Source organism: Oryctolagus cuniculus, chromosome 6 (genome assembly GCF_964237555.1).
Source record: "Oryctolagus cuniculus chromosome 6, mOryCun1.1, whole genome shotgun sequence".
Taxonomy (NCBI): Eukaryota; Metazoa; Chordata; class Mammalia; order Lagomorpha; family Leporidae; genus Oryctolagus; species Oryctolagus cuniculus.
Window position 1 is genome coordinate 26,201,213 of NC_091437.1, and position 17,923 is coordinate 26,219,135.

Below are 17,923 nucleotides of genomic sequence, written 5' to 3' on the forward strand. Positions count from 1 at the left end.
AACACCAGAAATTTCCAGAGATCCCCTCCATTTTTGCCTTTGTATTGTCTACCAACAAAATCCAGTACCCAGAAAGCTAATCACAAAGCTCTGGATTCAATCAGTAATTATCAGGTATGCAGAAAAGCAGGATGATATGATCAATAAGCTGGAAAAAAAAAAAGCAAGCAGTAGACACAAACCCAAAAATGACAATGGAATTGGTAGAAAAAGACCTTAGGAGCAGATGGTTGGCACGGTAGTTAAGATACTGCTTTGGATGTCTACATCCCATGTTGTGTTGCCTGTGTTTGAGTCCCAGCTCTGTTCCGCATTCCAGCTTCCTGCCGGAAGACAGCCAATGATGGCTCACTGCCACCCATGTCGGAAACCCAGGTTGAGTTCCAGATTGCTATTGTGCTGCTGTGGGCATTGAGGGAGTGACCCTGTGGATAGGAGATCTCTGTGTCTGTCTGTCTGTCTGTCTCTCTCTGCTTCTCCATCCCCCGCCTCCCCCGCCCCCCCACCCCCGTCATTCTCCCTCTCAGATAAATAAACTTTAAAACTATATATGGTAGTTGGTGCTGTGGTATAGCAGGTAAACCTGCCACCTGCAATGTTGACATCCCATATGGGCACCAGTTCAAGACCTGGCTGCTCCACTTCTTTTTTATTTCAAGATTTTTATTTATTTATTTGAGAAGTAGAGTTACAGACAGAGAGAGGGAGAGATTGGAGAAAGATCTTTTATCCACTGGTTTACTCCCCAAATGGCCACAATGGCCAGAGCTGGGCCAATCTGAAGCCAGAGGCCAGGAGCTTCTTCTGAGTCTCCCATGTGGGTGCAGGGGCCCGAGTTCTTGGACCATCTTCTGCTTCTTTCCCAGGCCACAGCAGAGAGTTGGATCTGAGGAGGAGCAGAAGGGCCTTGAACTGGTACCCATATAGGATACCAGCAGCGCAAGTGGCAGCTTTACCCACTACACCACAGCGCTGGTCGTGGCTTCTCCACTTCTGATCCTGCTCCCTGCTAAAGCACTTGAGAAAGCAGCTGAAGATGGCCCAAGCACTTGGGCCCCTGTGCCCACATGGGAGACCCAGAAGAAACTCTATACTCTTGGCTTGAATTGGCCCAACTCATCATTGGAACCATTTAGAGAGTAAAGAAGCAGGTGGAAAATTGATTCATTCATTCTCTCTCTCTCTCTCTCTCTCTCTCAATCTGCCTTTCAGATAAATAATAAATCTTTTGAAAAACCTGTATATGAAAACATAGATGGGCTGAAAGCAAAAAGATGGAACATGATATACTATATGTCTCATTCAATTCAAAAGAAGCCTAGGTGTTCATGAGCAGGAAGCTGGAATTGGGAACAGAGCCATGTTGTGGAAACAGGCACTCCAACAATGGACACAAGTGTCTTTTTTTCCCCCAAATATTTATGAATCCTTTAAAGATTTATGAACTATATGAATATCAGAAAAGGTAGATTTCAGAGCAAAGACTATTAGTAGTGGGGGAGGCATTTGGTGCAGTTGTAAAGATGCCACTTGTAGAGCATAGTAGGCCAAGCTTTCTGCTTGTGGCACCAGCATCCCATATGGATGCCGGTTTGTGTCCTGGCTGCTTATCTTCTGATCTAGCTCTCTGCTATGGCCTGGGAAAGCAGAAGATGGCCCAAGTGCTTAGGCCCCTGCACATGCGTGGGAGACCTGGAAGAAGCTCCTGGACTCTGGCTTCAAATCAGCCTATCTCTGGTCATTACAGCCATTTGGGGAGTGAACCAGCGGATGGAAGACCTTTCTGTCTTTCTCTTTCTGTGTCTGTAACTCTACCCCTCAAATAAATAAATAGGAAATCTTCAAAAAAAGATGCCACTTATGGCTCTGTTCTCAGTTCCAGCTTCCTACTAATAAACACCCAGGGTGACAGCAAGTGATGGCTCAATTAGTTGGATCCCTACCATCCACATGGGAGTCCTGGATGAAGTTTTTCACTCCTAGCTTCAGCCTGACCCAGCTTTAACTGTTTTTGGCCATTTGGGGAGTGAACCAGCAGATAGATATCTCTCTCTGTCACTCTGCCTTTCAAATTAATTAATTAGTTAATAAGAGGATATTCCAGGGACCAGCATTGTGGGATAGCAGGTTAAACCACCTGCAGTGCCAGCATTCCATATGGGCACTGGTTTGATTCCCAGCTACTGCACTTCTGATCCAGCTCCTTGCTAATGTGCCTGAGAAAGCAGAAGATGGCTCAAGTGCTTGGGCCATTGCACCAATTTGGAAAACCCAGAGAAAGCTCCTGACTCCTGGCCAGCCTGGCCCAGCTCTGGCCATTGTGGCCATCTGGGGAGTGAATCGGTGGATGGAAGACCTCATTCTCTCTGTAGCTCGCCTTTCAAATAAAAAATAAAACTTAAAAAAAAAAAAAAAAGATATGCCAGTGGTAATAAGAATGTAGAGTTGTCATTATCATATTTACTAGGGAAACGCAATTAAAACCATAATAAAAAGCCAGGTAGCCACCAGAATGATTAAAATTTTAAAAACTGACAATATCAAGTATTGTGAGGATTTGGATGAACTAGAATACTGGTAGAGAGGACGGCGATGTGGCATAGCAGGTAAAGCCGCTGCCTGCAGTGTTGGCATCCAGTGTGAGTGCCAGTTCGAGTCCTGGCTGCTTACTTCCAATCCAGCTCTCTGCTCTGGCCTGGGAAAGCAGTAGAGGATGGCCCGGATACTTGGGCCCCTGCACCCACATTTGGGGCCTGGAGGAAGCTCCTGGCTCCTGGCTTTGGATCAGCATAGCTCCGGCATTGCAACCATCTGGGGAGTGAACCAGCAGAAAGAAGAATTCTCTCTCCCCCCCCCCTCTCTCCCTCTCCCTCTCTCTCTCTCCCTCTCCCTCTCCCCCCTCCCTCTCCCTCTCCCCCTCTCCCTCTCCCTCTCTCTCTCCCTCTCTCTCTCCCTGTCCCTCCCTCTCTCCCTCCCTGTCCCTCCCTCCCTCCCTCTCTCCCTCCCTCTCTCGCTCTATCCCTTCCTCTCTCCCTCCCTCTCCCGCTCTTTGCCTCTGCCTCTCTGTGGCTCTGCCTTTCAAGTAAATACAGAAGTAGAGTAACCCTACACAAACTGGCACCTGTGTGGGATGCTGGCATTGCAGGTGGCTGCTTTATCTGGTTTGCCACAGCACAGGCCCCCCTAATGCTTTTATTGAAACTCATTGTGATATACAATGAGTTTAAGTTGTTGAGTTTATTGTAGGTAAATTATACTACAGCAAAGCATATTTTTAAAAGGTAGCTGTTAACCTTCTTTGTTTATGGTTCTGAAACTCCCAGTCACTGAGAAAGATCCATCTTGTGACCCATTGTGAAGTTATTTTGTTTCTGTTTCAGAGACAGAGGAGATGGGTGATGAAGAAGTTTTCTCCTGGTTGAAGTGTGCAAAAGGACAGTCACATGAACCAGAGAATCTCATGCCCACCCAGATCATCCCTGGCACAGGTAGAGAAATGCCTTTTTCACATTTCACATATGAAAATATTTGCACGTGTTTTTGTTTGTTTGTTTGTTTGTTTTGACAGGCAGAGTGGACAGTGAGAGAGAGAGAGAGAGAGAAAGGTCTTCCTTTTGCCGTTGGTTTACCCTCCAATGGCCGGCGCAGGCCAGCGCGCTGCAGTCGGCGCGCTGCGGCCGGCGCATGGCGCTGATCCGATGGCAGGAGCCAGGTACTTATCCTGGTCTTCCATGGGGTGCAGGGCCATCCTCCACTGCACTCCCTGGCCACAACAGAGAGCTGGCCTGGAAGAGGGGCAACCGGGACAGAATCCGGCGCCCCGACCAGGACGAGAACCGGTGTGCCAGCGCCGCAAGGCGGAGGATTAGCCTAGTGAGCTGCGGCGCCAGCCTGCATGTGTTTTTAATTGAGATACTCATATACCATAAAATTTGATGTAATGGTTTGTCTTTACCAGAGGGTTTTTTTTTAAATGTCTATTAATGAATTCAAATGCTGGTTTCTTTCTTTTTTTTTTTCTTTCTTTTTAAGATTTATTTCTTTTTAAAGTCAGAGTTACAAATTGAAAGGGAGAGACAGATATCTTTCATCTGCTGGTTTACTTCCCAGATGGCTGCAACAGCAAGCACTTAGCCTTACAAAGCCAGCAGCCAGGAGCTTCAACCGGGTCTGCCACGTGGGTGCAATGGCTGAAGGACCTGGGCCATCTTCTGCTGCCTTCCCAGGCCATTAGCCAGGAACTGGACCAGAAGTGGAACATCTGGGAAACCAATCAGCACCCATCTTAAAGGATGCCAGCATCATGGGTGGCAGCTTTACCCACCTTGCCACAAAGCTGCGCCTGCCTGATTTTTTTTTTTTTTTAAGATTTATTTATTTATTTGAAAGTCAGAGTTACACAGAGAGAGAGCTCTTCCATCCGATGGTTCATTCCCCAATTGGCCACAACGGCCAGAGCTGTGCTGATTCAAAGTCAGGAGCCAGGAGCTTCTTTTTTTTTTTTTTTTTTTTTTTTTTTTTTTTTTTGACAGGCAGAGTGGACAGTGAGAAAGAGACACAGAGAGAAAGGTCTTCCTTTGCCGTTGGTTCACCCTCCAATGGATGCCGTGGCTGGTACGCTGCGGCCGGCGCACTACGCTGATCCGATGGCAGGAGCCAGGTACTTTTCCTGGTCTCCCATGGGGTGCAGGGCCCAAGTACTTGGGCCATCCTCCACTGCACTCCCCGGCCATAGCAGAGAGCTGGCCTGGAAGAGGGGCAACCGGGACAGAATCTGTAGCCCCGACCAGGACTAGAACCCGCTGTGCCAGCGCCGCAAGGCGGAGGATTAGCCTAGTGAGCCGCGGCGCCGGCCCAGGAGCTTCTTTTGAGTCTCCCATGTGGGCACAGGGGCCCAAGGACTTGGGCTATCTTCCACTGCTTTCCCAGGCCACAGCAGAGAGCTGGATGGAAAGTGGAGCAGCCAGGTCTTGAACTGGCGCTCACTTGGGATGCCGGCGCTTCAGGCCAGGGCCTTAACCCGCTGTGTCACAGTGCCGGCCCCTGCCTGATTTTTTTTTAAGCCTTATTTTTTTTGAGAATTTGAGCCTTTAGATGTGTGTTAGAGAGCATGTGGCCACTGCACACTCTGCTACCCATTTCTCGTCAGAGGAGCTAGTAATATTTCCAGACATCATTCCGCATTCCCATGGTTGGCTGAGCCTGAATAAAAAAAGCCAGTCCCTAGGCTTCCAGAAAGTACTCTGGTTTTAGGCTTGCAAGAATCTAACTGAAGGTAGTCAAATCTCTTAACTGCTTAGGGAAGGGAGCTAGCTTAAAAGAAGGAAATAAAGATTATTTTTGTGTCACAATCCCATTTTCTCCAAAAATTCTGATTTCTCCAAAAATCTATGTATTAACATAGATTCAGTATAGATAGGTGAATCCACACAACTAATGCCTATATTCTCCTCCACGTAAGAGAGCTTTTGAGGGTGTGGGCACCCCTTAGGTCCTTTATACCCTGTTGCTTCCACATTGAAGGTCTTCCTTTTTTGCCGCTGGTTCACCCTCCAATGGCCACCGCGGCCGGCGCGCAGCGGCTGGCACACCACGCTGATCCGAAGGCAGGAGCCAGGTGCTTCTCCTGGTCTCCCATGAGGGTGCAGGGCCCAAGCATTTGGGCCATCCTCCACTGCACTCCCGGGCCATAGTAGAGAGCTGGCCTGGAAGGGGAGCAACCAGGACAGAATCCGGCGCCCCAATCGGGACTAGAACCCGGTGTGCTGGCACCGCTAGGTGGAGGATTAGCCTATTGAGCCGCGGCACCGGCCACACATTGAAGGCTTCTTGAACACAGTGATGGGTAAGCTGTCTGCTGGTCTAAGCATGGTTAAATGTTTCCCCGTGTAAAATTTCCATTGATTTTTTTTTTTTTTTTTTTTTTTTGACAGGCAGAGTGGACAGTGAGAGAGAGAGACAGAGAGAAAGGTCTTCCTTTGCCGCTGGTTCACCCTCCAATGGCCGCCGCGGCCGGCGCGCTGCGGCCGGCGCACCGCGCTGATCCGATGGCAGGAGCCAGGAGCCAGGTGCTTTTCCTGGTCTCCCATGGGGTGCAGGGCCCAAGCACCTGGGCCATCCTCCACTGCACTCCCTGGCCACAGCAGAGGGCTGGCCTGGAAGAGGGGTAACCGGGACAGAATCCGGCGCCCCGACCGGGACTAGAACCCGGTGTGCCGGCACCGCAAGGCGGAGGATTAGCCTAGTGAGCCGCGGCGCCGGCCTTTACTTTTTTTTTAAAGCTGTAACCTACAGTAAAGTGTACAATTCAAAATGTTTATCTCTCTTGAATATAAGTAATGTGCCCCTACATTTTCTCCTGGAAAATACCCTATTAATATTTACTAAAGGAGGGAGAGACATTATTGCTTAGCATGCACAGAACTTTTGGACTTGATACAAATTTAACGTGGATTAAAGTCTAAGTGCTTAACATTTCCCAACTTGATGCACTTACCTTGGCAAATGACTTGACTTCTCTAAGTCTCGGTGTGATCATGAAAACTTGAGGACAAAAATAGCTACCTTACAGAACTCTAAGAATTGAGGCAGATAATGTAAAGAAGATCCTTAAAACAATTTGTTCAGGGACTGGCATTGTGGCATAGTGGGTTAAAACACCACTTGCAATGCCAGTATCCCATTATGGGCTGTAGTTGGAGTCCTAGTCGCTCCAGTTCTGATCCAGCTCCTTGCCCAGTGCACCTGGGAAAGAAGTAGAGGATGGCCCAAGTACTTGGACTCCTGTACCACATGGGAGACCCGTATGAAGCTCCTGGCTCATGGCTTAATTCTGGCCCAGCCCTGGCCGTTGCAACCATTTGGGAAGTGAACCAGCAGATAGATAGATAGATAGGTAGATAGATCTCTTTCTCTTTTTCTTCTCTCCCTCTCTTTCTCAAACTGTGCCTTTCAAATAAATAAAGAATTCTTTTTTTAAAAAAAGATTTAATTTATTTTATTTGAAAATCAGTTACACAGAGAGAGAAGGAGAGGTAGAGATAGAGGTCTTCCATCCAATAGTTCACCCCCCAGGTGGCCGCAACAGCCAGAGCTGCACGGTTCTGAAGCCAGGAGCCAGGAGCTTCCTCTGGGTCTCCCACATGGGTGCAGGGGCCCAACAACTTGGGCCATCTTCTGCTTTCCCAGGCCATAGCAGAGAGCTGGATCAGAAGTGGAACAGCAAGGACTCGAACCTGTGCCCATATGGGATGCTGGCACCTCAGGTAGCATGTTAAAGCCCTGGCCTGACGCGTGGGCATCCCATATAGGCGCCAGTTCTAGTCCTGACTGCTCCTCTTCCTATCCAGCTCTCTGCTATGGCCTGGGAAAGCAGTGGAAGATAGCCCAAGTCCTTGGGCCCCTGTGCCCGCATGGGAGACTCGAAAGAAGCTCCTGGCTCCTGACTTTGAATCAGCACAGCTCTGGCCGTTGTGGCCAATTGGGGAATGAACCATCAGATGGAAGACCTCTCTCTGTGTAACTCTGACTTTCAAATAAATAAATAAATCTTTTTAAAAAATAAATAAATAAACAATTTATGTATGTATGAGGGGGCTTCTAAAAGTTTATGGAAAAATGGAACTGGAAGATAATGTGCTTTTTCCATGAACTTTTTTTTTAACGATTGTTTCTTTAAAGGCAGAGTGAAAAAAAAAAAAGGCAGAGTTAGGGGTCAGCACTGTGGTGGAGCAGGTAAATCTGCTGCCTGCGGTGCTGGCATCTCATATGGGCAGTGGTTCAACTCGGCTACTCCACTTCCAATCCAGCTCTCTGTTATGGCCAGGGAAAGCAGAGAAGATGGCCCGAGTCTTTGGGCCGCTGCACCCATGTGGGAGACCAGGAGGAAGCTCTTGGCTCCTGGCTTCAGATCGGCACAGCTCTGGCTGTTGCTGCCAACTGGGGAGTGAAACAACAGATGGAAGACCTCTCTCTCTCTCTCTCTCTCTCTGCATCTCCTTCTCTGTGTAACTCTGACTTTCAAATAAATAAATAAACCTTTAAAAAAAAAGGAAGGAAGGAAAGAAAGAAAGGCAGACTTAGAGAGAGGTAGGGAGAAAGAGGGGTCTTCCACCCACTGGTTCACTCCTGAAATGGCTGCAGTGGTCGGAGCTGTGCGGATCTGAAGCCAAGAGTCTGAAGCTTCTTCCGGGTTTCCCACATGGGTACAGGGGCCGAAGGACTTGGGCCATCTTCTACTACTTTCCCAGGCCATAGCAGAGAGGTGGATCAGAAGTGGAGCAGCCTGGACTTGAACTGATGCCCATGTGGGATGCCGGCACTGCAGGTGGCGGCTTTACCCACTATGCCACAACACCATCCCCTCTATGAATTTTTTTGAATCTTGCTAGTACAAATGTTGTTGTGTCGATTGACATTATTAATTTATTTTTCTTAGCTCTTTATAATATTGGAGACATGGTACATGCTGCCCGTGGCAAGTGGGGAATTAAAGCAAACTGTCCTTGTATAAGTCGGCAAAACAAATCTGTGTTGAGACCTGCTGTCACCAATGGGATGTCACAGGTAAAGTGTATATGGGTATAACTGAGTGACTCAAATTCTTAGGACCAGAAAATACCTCATTTTCACCTCTGTTGTTCCTTGTTTTTATGGAATTCCTGGAAAAATTAAGGTATGGGTAAGTCGTTCTAGAAAGAGTCCAAAAAAAATTTATCCAAGGGCACTTTAGTTACCTTTGACTGTTATGATTTCTGTACATTCACTTTTTTTTTGTTGGACAGGCAGTTAGTGAGAGAGAGAGACAGAGAGAAAGGTCTTCCTTTTTCCATTGGTTCACCCCACAAATGACCACTACGGCTGGCGTGCTGCGCCGATCCGAAGCCAGGAGCCAGGTGCTTCCTCCTGGTCTCCCATGCGGATGCAGGGCCAAGGACCCGGGCCATCCTCCACTGCCTTCCCAGGCCACAGCAGAGAGCTGGACTGGAAGAGGAGCAACCGGAACAGAATTTGGTGTCCCAACCGGGACTAGAACCCGGGATGTGGCACCACAGGCGAAGGATTAGCCTAGTGAGCTGTGGCGCTGGCCTGTACATTCACTTTTAAACCAGTTCAGGCTTGGTTGATAAATAGCACAAAGAGATTCTTTGCATCTTTTTTTTTATATATATAAGATTTTATTTATTTATTTGAGAGGTAGAGTTACAGACAGTGAGAGGAAGAGACAGAGAGAAAGGTCTTCCTTCCGTTGGTTTACTCCCTAATGGCCGCAACAGCCGGAGTTGCACCAATCCAAAGTCAAGAACCAGGAGCTTCTTCCTGGTCTCCCATGCAGGTGCAGAGGCCCAAGCACTTGGGCCATCTTCTACTGCTTTCCCAGGCCGTAGCAGAGAGCTGGATCGGAAGTGGAGCAGTTGGGCCTTGAACCGGCGCCCGTATGGGATGCCGGCGCTGCAGGTGGAGGATTAACCTACTGAGCCACAGCCCCGAGATTCTTTGCATCTTATGATGTATACCTCAAGGTGTTTGAATTGTGGAAGAGTGTAGGAAAGGTGACTCAGCCGGCGCCACGGCTCAATAGGCTAATCCTCCGCCTTGTGGCGCCTGCACACCGGGTCCTAGTCCCGGTCGGGGCGCCGGATTCATTCCCGGTTGCCCCCCTTCCATGCCAGCTCTCTGCTGTGGCCCGGGAGTGCAGTGGAGGACGGCCCAAGTGCTTGGGCCCTGCACCCGCGTGGGAGACCAGGAGAAGCACCTGGCTCCTGCCTTCGGATCAGCGAGCGTGGTGTGCCGGCCGCTGCGCACCAGCCGCGGCGGCCATTGGAGGGTGAACCAGCGGCAAAAAAGGAAGACCTTTCTCTCTGTCTCTCTCTCTCACTGTCCACTCTGCCTATCAAAAATAAATTAAAAGGCCGGCGCCACGGCTCACTAGGCTAATCCTCCGCCTAGCGGCGCCGGCACACCGGGTTCTAGTCCCGGTCGGGGCGCCAGATTCTGTCCCGGTTGCCCCTCTTCCAGGCCAGCTCTCTGCTGTGGCCAGGGAGTGCAGTGGAGGATGGCCCAAGTGCTTGGGCCCTGCACCCCGTGGGAGACCAGGAAAAGCACCTGGCTCCTGGCTCCTGCCACCGGATCAGCGTGGTGCGCCGGCTGCAGCGCGCCTCCGCAGCGGCCATTGGAGTGTGAACCAACGGCAAAGGAAGACCTTTCTCTCTGTCTCTCTCTCCCTCACTGTCCACTCTGCCTGTCAAAAAAATAAATAAATAAATAAATAAAATTTAAAAAAAAAAAAAAGGAAAGGTGACTCAGAATACCATTGTTCTTCTCAGCCATATCTCTGAAGGTATATGGACTTATCTCTGGGTTCACCTTAAGTATAGAGGACAGAAATATGGAATTGGCCCACTGAGCTGGACTCATTCTTTTTTTTTTTTTTTTTTTTTTTTTTTCTGACAGGCAGAGTGGACAGTGAGAGAGAGACAGAGAGAAAGGTCTTCCTTTTGCTGTTGATTCACCCTCCAATGGCCGCTGTGGCCAGCGTGCTGCGGCTGGCGCACTGCGCTGACCCGATGGCAGGAGCCAGGTACTTATCCTGGTCTCCCATGGGGTGCAGGGCCCAAATCCTTGGGCCATCCTCCACTGCACTCCCTGGCCACAGCAGAGAGCTGGCCTGGAAGAGGGGCAACCGGGACTAGAACCCGGTGTGCCCGCACCGCAAGGCAGAGGATTAGCCTAGTGAGCCGCGGCGCCAGCCTTGAGCTGGACTCATTCTACCCTCAAAGTAATCCTAAGGCTCTAAGAAGAAGCAGTGGTTTTCTCATTGCTTTGTCACACACAGAGGTCCTTCTGATTTGGTAATCACTGGTTTGAACATGCAGTTGTTTTTTAAAAAAACAAAAACACACAGAACCAACTGTTGATCCCATGAGGCTTTTCTAGAATACTACCAACACATGGTCAATGATAAGAGGCACAAGGATTACTGCTGAAGGATCTAGAGACATATTTCCAGAAGAGTTGACCTATAAGAATAAACTATTTGGAAAATTTAATAATCAAGTAACAAACATTTATTGAGCTTTTATATGTGCCAGAACTTTGCTAAGTCCTTTTAATCTCTGCTATAGCAGAGAGCTGTATCAGAAGTGGAGCGGTTGAGACTTGAACTGGTGCTCTTACAGAATGCCAGCACTGTAGGCGGTGGCTTTACCCGCTACACCACAGTGCCAGCATGCAATGGATTTTAATCTCCAATTTGCCATTATAGGAATTGTTTCAGGCATGGTAAATAAATATTTTAGGTTATAAACTTCAAGACTTGTTCACTGCTCTTCCCACATCTATCACAGTTTGGCACAGAGTGAGACCTGATAAATATATGCTGTATTGCAGAATGAATCAAGTAATTTATGGGACAGTTTTGGATTATTCTTCCCAGACCCATTTAGTGTCAGAAGCCATTACTAATACCAAAGAACATACTCTAACTATGTTTGCTTCTCTGGTTTAGCTTCCTAGCATCAACCCTAGTGCCTCTTCTGGAAATGAAACTACCTTCTCAGGCGGAGGAGGAACTGCATCGGTAACAACTGCAGAGACCGACCACGTTCCCAAAGCCGACAGCACTGACAGCAGATCTGAAGAGCCTCTGAAAGCAGACAGTTCAGCAACAAATAGCAATAGTGAGCTAAAAGCCATCAGGCCTCCTTGCCCCGACACAGCCCCACCCTCCTCTGCCCTGCACTGGTTGGCAGATTTAGCAACTCAGAAGGCTAAAGAAGAAACAAAAGGTGAGATAAACACAAGCCTCTGCCCTGTCAGTTAATGAGACCCGTGGGTTATTTGGGGATTCTTTAATTCACAAATTACCATCCTATTTATGAAACTACCACTTGCTTTCTCTGGCTGGGCACATAAAATGAAGGAATCTCTCTCGCCTTTTTACTGAAGTGGAGCTTTTTTTAAAAAGTACATGCCTGGGCCCTAGGCTGGGCATCTTTAATCAGAGTTGATCATGGATTTAATAAGCTTCCCAAATGGTTCTGTCATGCAACCAGGGTTGAGAGCTAGGCTTAGAACAGTAATTTTCACTGGGTACAAGAACCAAGTCGGGAACTATTAAAAGTGCAGATTCCAGGGGCAGGGGTGGAATAAAAAATGCAGATTCATGTGTCCTACCCACAACTATTAAATCAGAATCTCTTAGAGTAAGATCAAGTCTCCGTTTTTAACAGGTACTCTGGGTAATTCCAGTACTGGTTCCAGAAACCCACTTGAAATAAATGCTGACTTAGTGAAGAAGATGAAAGGTAGATGGGAACAAAAGAAGTAGGAAATTTTCTCCTTGGCTATTAAACCTCCTGTTTTATAGCTTGTCAGGCTTGGCCCAGGCAAACCATCCATAGTTTGAGGGACAGGGGAGGAGAGGGTGTTTTCTCTTTCCCAGTGGCTAATTTTTAGGAGTCAGTTGCATGCTGGATATTCCTCATTGTGCCTAATACTGTTTTTCCTGGTTATGTTCTTACAGAAGCAGGGTCCCTGAGGTCGGTGCTCAATAAAGAGTCTCATTCACCCTTTGGGCTGGACTCGTTCAACTCTACTGCAAAGGTCTCTCCATTGACTCCAAAGCTTTTTAACAGTCTGTTACTGGGTCCCACTGCCTCTAACAACAAAACCGAAGGCTCTAGCCTTAGAGACCTCCTCCACTCTGGGCCTGGAAAGCTTCCTCAAACCCCCCTGGACACAGGCATACCCTTCCCCCCGGTCTTCTCTGCATCTTCAGCAGTAAGTGTCAACAGCTCCAGCCTTTGTGCTTTTCCATGAAAACACCATCAGAGGTCTGGTGATTGGATTAGGGGGTATGTGGGTGATTTGTGTCTCTATATTGTCAAAGTGACACGATTGCTCTTTACATTAAATTCTGGAAATGTCTGAGAATATTTTAAGCAGTGAGTGAGCCTTTTGTCCTATGTTGAGATGTCAGTAAAAGTTGATATTTTCAGTCAGCGTCAGAAAAGTTACTATATTGCTCACCTGATTTTCTTGATAATGACAGACTAAATTTGGCCAGGGTGGGATGGCAGTGAGGGTGTGAGGAATTGTGATGCAGCTACAACACTGATATGCCACATCAGAGCACCAGTTTGAGTTAGCTGTTCCACTTCCAATTCAGCTCTATGCTAATATGCCTGGATAAGCTGCAAAAGATGGCCCAGATACCTGGGCCCCTGCCACCACGTAGGAGACCGGGATGAAGTTCCAGGCTGCTGGCTTCAGCCTGACCCAGCCCTAGCTGTCAGCCATTTGGGGAGTGAACCAGTTAATGGAAGATTTCTCTGTCTCTCCTTCTCTGTTGCTCTGCTTTTCAAATAAATAAGTAAATCTTTAAAAACGAATTTTTTTAACCTAAGAAGGTCTATTAGTAGTATTCTCCTGGGTATCTAATGTCAAAGTTTTATCATATCTTAGACTGAACCCCCAATCTGCCTATAAGCCTGCTCCTCCTTAGTTTTCTTCTCTTGATAAGTGGTATCTCCAGCCTTCCAGTTGCTCATGCCAAAACTCTCAGGCTTGTTTGGGTTTCCCTTCTCTTACATTTCTTATCAGTCTGCAAATCCTTTCACTTTGGTCTTCAGATGTCTTCACAATCCACACATTTCCTCTCTGGTCTAAGCCAACATCCTCTCAGGCCTAAAATTTTACAGTAAGTTCTTTATAGCTGTCCTTGATTCTGTCATTCACAGCTTAGCAGCCATGATAATCCTTTTGAAGTTGAAGTCACATCATGTCACCTAAGTCCACCATTCTCCTGGGGCTTCCGATTTCTCATTAAGAAAAGCAGAGTGTTATAGTGGACTAGGAGCCCTGGCTCTGTCTGTGCTTCCTCACCTGTTCAGCTTCAGCTGCGTCTCTTCCTCTTGCTTACTCTGTTGTAGCCACACCTGCCATCTTATTCCTTGAAGGTGGCCTGGCATACTCTTCTTTACATTCTTTGCACCTGTTATTTCTTCCACCTGGAATTCCTTTCCCTTATAACCAGTGGTTTGCTTCATTAGATTCCTTGCTTCCCTCCTGAAATGTCATCCTCAATAAGCCCTTCTTTATATGAGAGTACTTTAGAAAGTTCATGGAAAATTGAATTAAAAGAAAAATGTATTTTGGCACAAATACTGAAATCCATTTATGGTTTCTTTATTATATGCATTCCCATAAACTTTTTGAAAACCCCACAGATGTATGGATTTCTTTTTTTTTTGGGGGGGGGGGAGGTGGGGAGTCTTCGAAATAAACTCACTTTGGGGCCAGCATTGTGAAATAGTAACTTAAGTCACTACTTGCAATGCCAGCATCCCATACTGGAGCACCAGTTTGAGTCCCAGCTACTCCGTTTCCTCCCCAGCTCTCCACTAATTTGCCAGGGAAAGCAGCAGAAGATGGTTCAAGTAGTTGGCTCCCGCCACCATGTGGGTGACCAAGATGGAATTCCACAGCTCCTGGCTTCAGCCTGGCCCAGCCCTGACCATTGCAGTCATGTGGAATGGGAACTAGCAGATGAAATTTTTCTGTATATAACTCTGCCTTTCAAATACATGAATCTTAAAAATAAAATAAATCTATCTTTTAATTTGTTTTCCACAAACTTGTTGAAGTACCTTTATATATGAACCATTTTAAAAGCCCATGTGCTTTCTCATCTGACCTACTTACTATATGTTTTATTACTGTCTGTCTTTTTCTTTACCTAAAGGAATTTTTGACTCTGATTCACTGGTATATGCTTAGTGCCACAGTGTTTGATGTATAGTCATGTTTGTAAGCCTTTTTGGAATGAATGATGTCACAAGATATAAATTTTAAAGGATCCAAAACATTTGCACAAATGTTCTACGCTTTGCTTTTCTGCTTTTAGTTTATGTATCTTACAGATAATTTCAAACAGATATATGAGTATATTTGTCTTGGGGTACGTGTTGGGTATAGTGATTAAGTCCCAACTTGGGATGCCCACATGCTGTATTGGAATGCCTAGCTTAAGTCCCAGCACTCCACTTCTGATTCAGTTGCCTGCTAACATGCACCCTGGGGGGGCAGCAGTTGATGGCTCAAGTACTTGGGTCCCTGCCACCCAAGTGGGATTCATTGCCAGGTTCCTATCTTCAGGCTGGCCCTACCCTGACTGTTGTGGGCATTTGAGGAGAGAATCAGCAGATGGAAGATCTCTCTCTCTCTCTCTCTCTCTCTCTTTCTCTCTTTGTTTCTATCTCTGCCTTTCAAATAAATAATAAGGAAAATACATTTTTTTAAAGATTATTTTATTTGAAAGAGTTACAGAGAAGGAGAAGCAGAGGGAGAGAGAAGCCTTCTATCCTCTGGTTTACTCCCCAAATGGCCCAATGACCAGGGTTGGGCCAGGCCGAAGCCAGGAACTAGGAGCTTCATCCAGGTCTCCCATGTAGGTGGCAGGGGCCCAAGGTCTTGGGCTGTGTTCCCCTGCTTTCCCAGACTTAGAAGCAAGGAGCTGGATCGGAAGTAGAGCAGCCGGGTCTCAGACCAGTAGGATACTGGCACTGCAGGTGGCAGCTTTACCCACTACACCACAGAGCCAGCCCAAATAAGATTTTCTTTAAAAAGGGATCTCAAGTCCTTTAATCATAAAAAATCTATGTTTCTAATTCTGTTTTATGATTAATGAGTGAAACTGATCATGAGTGATTGAACCCTGTACAATTAGAATTCTTTGCTTCTCTTTTTTTAAAAAGCAAAAGAGTCATTTCTTTTGGTTCTTTTCTATTTGTATTGGCTTATACCTTCAGTTCTTTTTAAAAATTTTCAGAATGTTTACGTATTTATATACTTTATAGAGATAGTGATTAGCAGTACTTCAGACATAAGATGATCAAGTTTATAAAAGCCCTTCTGTTCTGTGCCCTTAGTTGTGTCTCTTTTGTCTCTGGGCCAGAGCTTTCATATCAGGTGAAACAGATGAGATTCTCAATGGGGTGTGGTAAGGGAAGTATTGGAGAGTGGGAGGCTGCTTTCAGGATATACCTTCTCTCAGATAGTCTGGTACATCCCTTTATTGAAGTACTCCCTGCTATAAAGTTACTGCCTTAATAAGTCTTTCCAGTTACATAATTGAAATATTGTAGTCTTTGGGTATGCTGGCTAGAAAAAATGTAGAACTCCCAAACTAAATGATCATTTTTACTCATTTATAGCATTTTTTGAACTCTGTAGTCTGTATGCATATGCTTAATACAAGACTGAATGGGAAAGATGTTTTAGGTCTCAAAAATCTTGAGGCAGATAGGATCTTTCTCTACTCTTCTATCATAAATGTAATGTGAAATAGGAAAGATAATAACTTTTATGGAATTTAATAGGATTGGTGAGAACTTGTAAATACTGTGAGATAATTTTTGAGTATTCTTCTTACGGTACGTCATCAAGTTTACCCAATGGATTTGTACCTGGCAGGGAGTGAAGAGCAAGGCCAGCCTGCCCAACTTTCTTGACCACATCATTGCCTCAGTGGTAGAAAATAAGAAAACCTCAGATGCTTCAAAGCGGGCCTGCAACTTGACTGATACCCAAAAGGAAGTGAAGGAGATGGTAATGGGGTTAAATGTGCTAGACCCCCATACTTCTCACTCCTGGCTCTGTGATGGAAGACTCCTGTGTCTCCATGACCCTAGCAACAAAAACAATTGGAAGATCTTCCGTGAGTGTTGGAAGCAAGGCCAGGTAAGTAAGGGATAGTTCCTAGCTGGCTGGCTGTTTTCTGCAGCTACCAAGACAATTCCAGGTCTCAGAGATTTTTTGCCAGGGATATTCAGGAATAATAAATTTGTTATAGACAGCCTTTATACTTCACGCTCCTTGGGTTTTTAAAATCAAAGAGATTCCTAAAAATATATTGTACATCACTTTATTTCTAGCTGTGTTGCTGTGTTCTTAAAAGAAGAGTATTAGTTCTTGTTAGCTGTGATGACACTTTGAAGGAAAGTCCTTAAGTGTGATATGGCATGGAGTGAGGGTGTGAATGGAAGTGGGTAGTGTTTTACTAGGTAAATGTTTCAAGGCCACAGAAATTTATATGATAGTGTGGTAATAACACTCTCTCTTTTTTTTTTTTTTTTTTTTTTTTTTTTTGACAGGCAGAGTGGACAGTGAGAGAGAGAGACAGAGAGAGAAAGGTCTTCCTTTGCCGTTGGATCACCCTCCAATGGCCGCCGCTGCAGCCGGCGCACCGCGCTGATCCAATGGCAGGAGCCAGGATCCAGGTGCTTTTCCTGGTCTCCCATGGGGTGCAGGGCCCAAGCACCTGGGCCATCCTCCACTGCACTCCCTGGCCATAGCAGAGAGCTGGCTTGGAAGAGGGGCAACCAGAACACTCTCATATTTTTATCCTTTAGGAGATTCTTCAGGAAGGGGGAGCTTACTAGTTTTTCATTTTCAGTGTAAAGAAGTCTTCTCAAAGTTGTATCTGTCAGCTTTTTGTCCTTTCAACTCAAAATAATAGTAGATCTGAGGCCAAATTAACAGTTTCTATGGCATGCCACCCATTGTGAAATACAGGGATAAAAATTGAGTAGAAATAGTTTCCATTCACTTGAGCTGACATGTTGAAATCCATAGATTAGGGGCCAGTGCTGTGGCACAGCTGGTAAAGCTGCTGCCTGCAGTGCTGACATCCCATCTGGGTTCCAGTTCAAGTCTGGCTGCTCCAATTCCTGTCAAGCTCTCTGCTATGGCCTTGAAAAGCAGTAGAGGATGGCCCAAGTCCTTGGGCCCCTGCACCCACATGGGAGACCTAGAAGAAGCTCCTGGCTCCTGACTTCAGATTGGCACAGCTGTTGCCATTGTAGCCATCTGAGGAGGGAACCAGCAGATGGAAGACTTGTGTGTCTCTCTCTCTCTGCCTCTG

General features: G+C 46.5%; 1 protein-coding gene across 2 annotated transcripts in view; it reads left to right on the forward strand.

Moving 5' to 3' along the window:
• KDM3B (lysine demethylase 3B) overlaps positions 1-17,923 on the forward strand; it is an 83,741-nt gene that overhangs the window by 50,662 nt on the left and 15,156 nt on the right. For both annotated transcript variants that reach the window (XM_008255093.4, XM_017341086.3), the window contains 5 exons: positions 3,381-3,488; positions 8,438-8,565; positions 11,507-11,786; positions 12,524-12,780; positions 16,474-16,740. In XM_008255093.4, the coding sequence (XP_008253315.1) occupies positions 3,381-3,488; positions 8,438-8,565; positions 11,507-11,786; positions 12,524-12,780; positions 16,474-16,740 (1,040 nt within the window). The remainder of the gene's footprint in view (positions 1-3,380; positions 3,489-8,437; positions 8,566-11,506; positions 11,787-12,523; positions 12,781-16,473; positions 16,741-17,923) is intronic.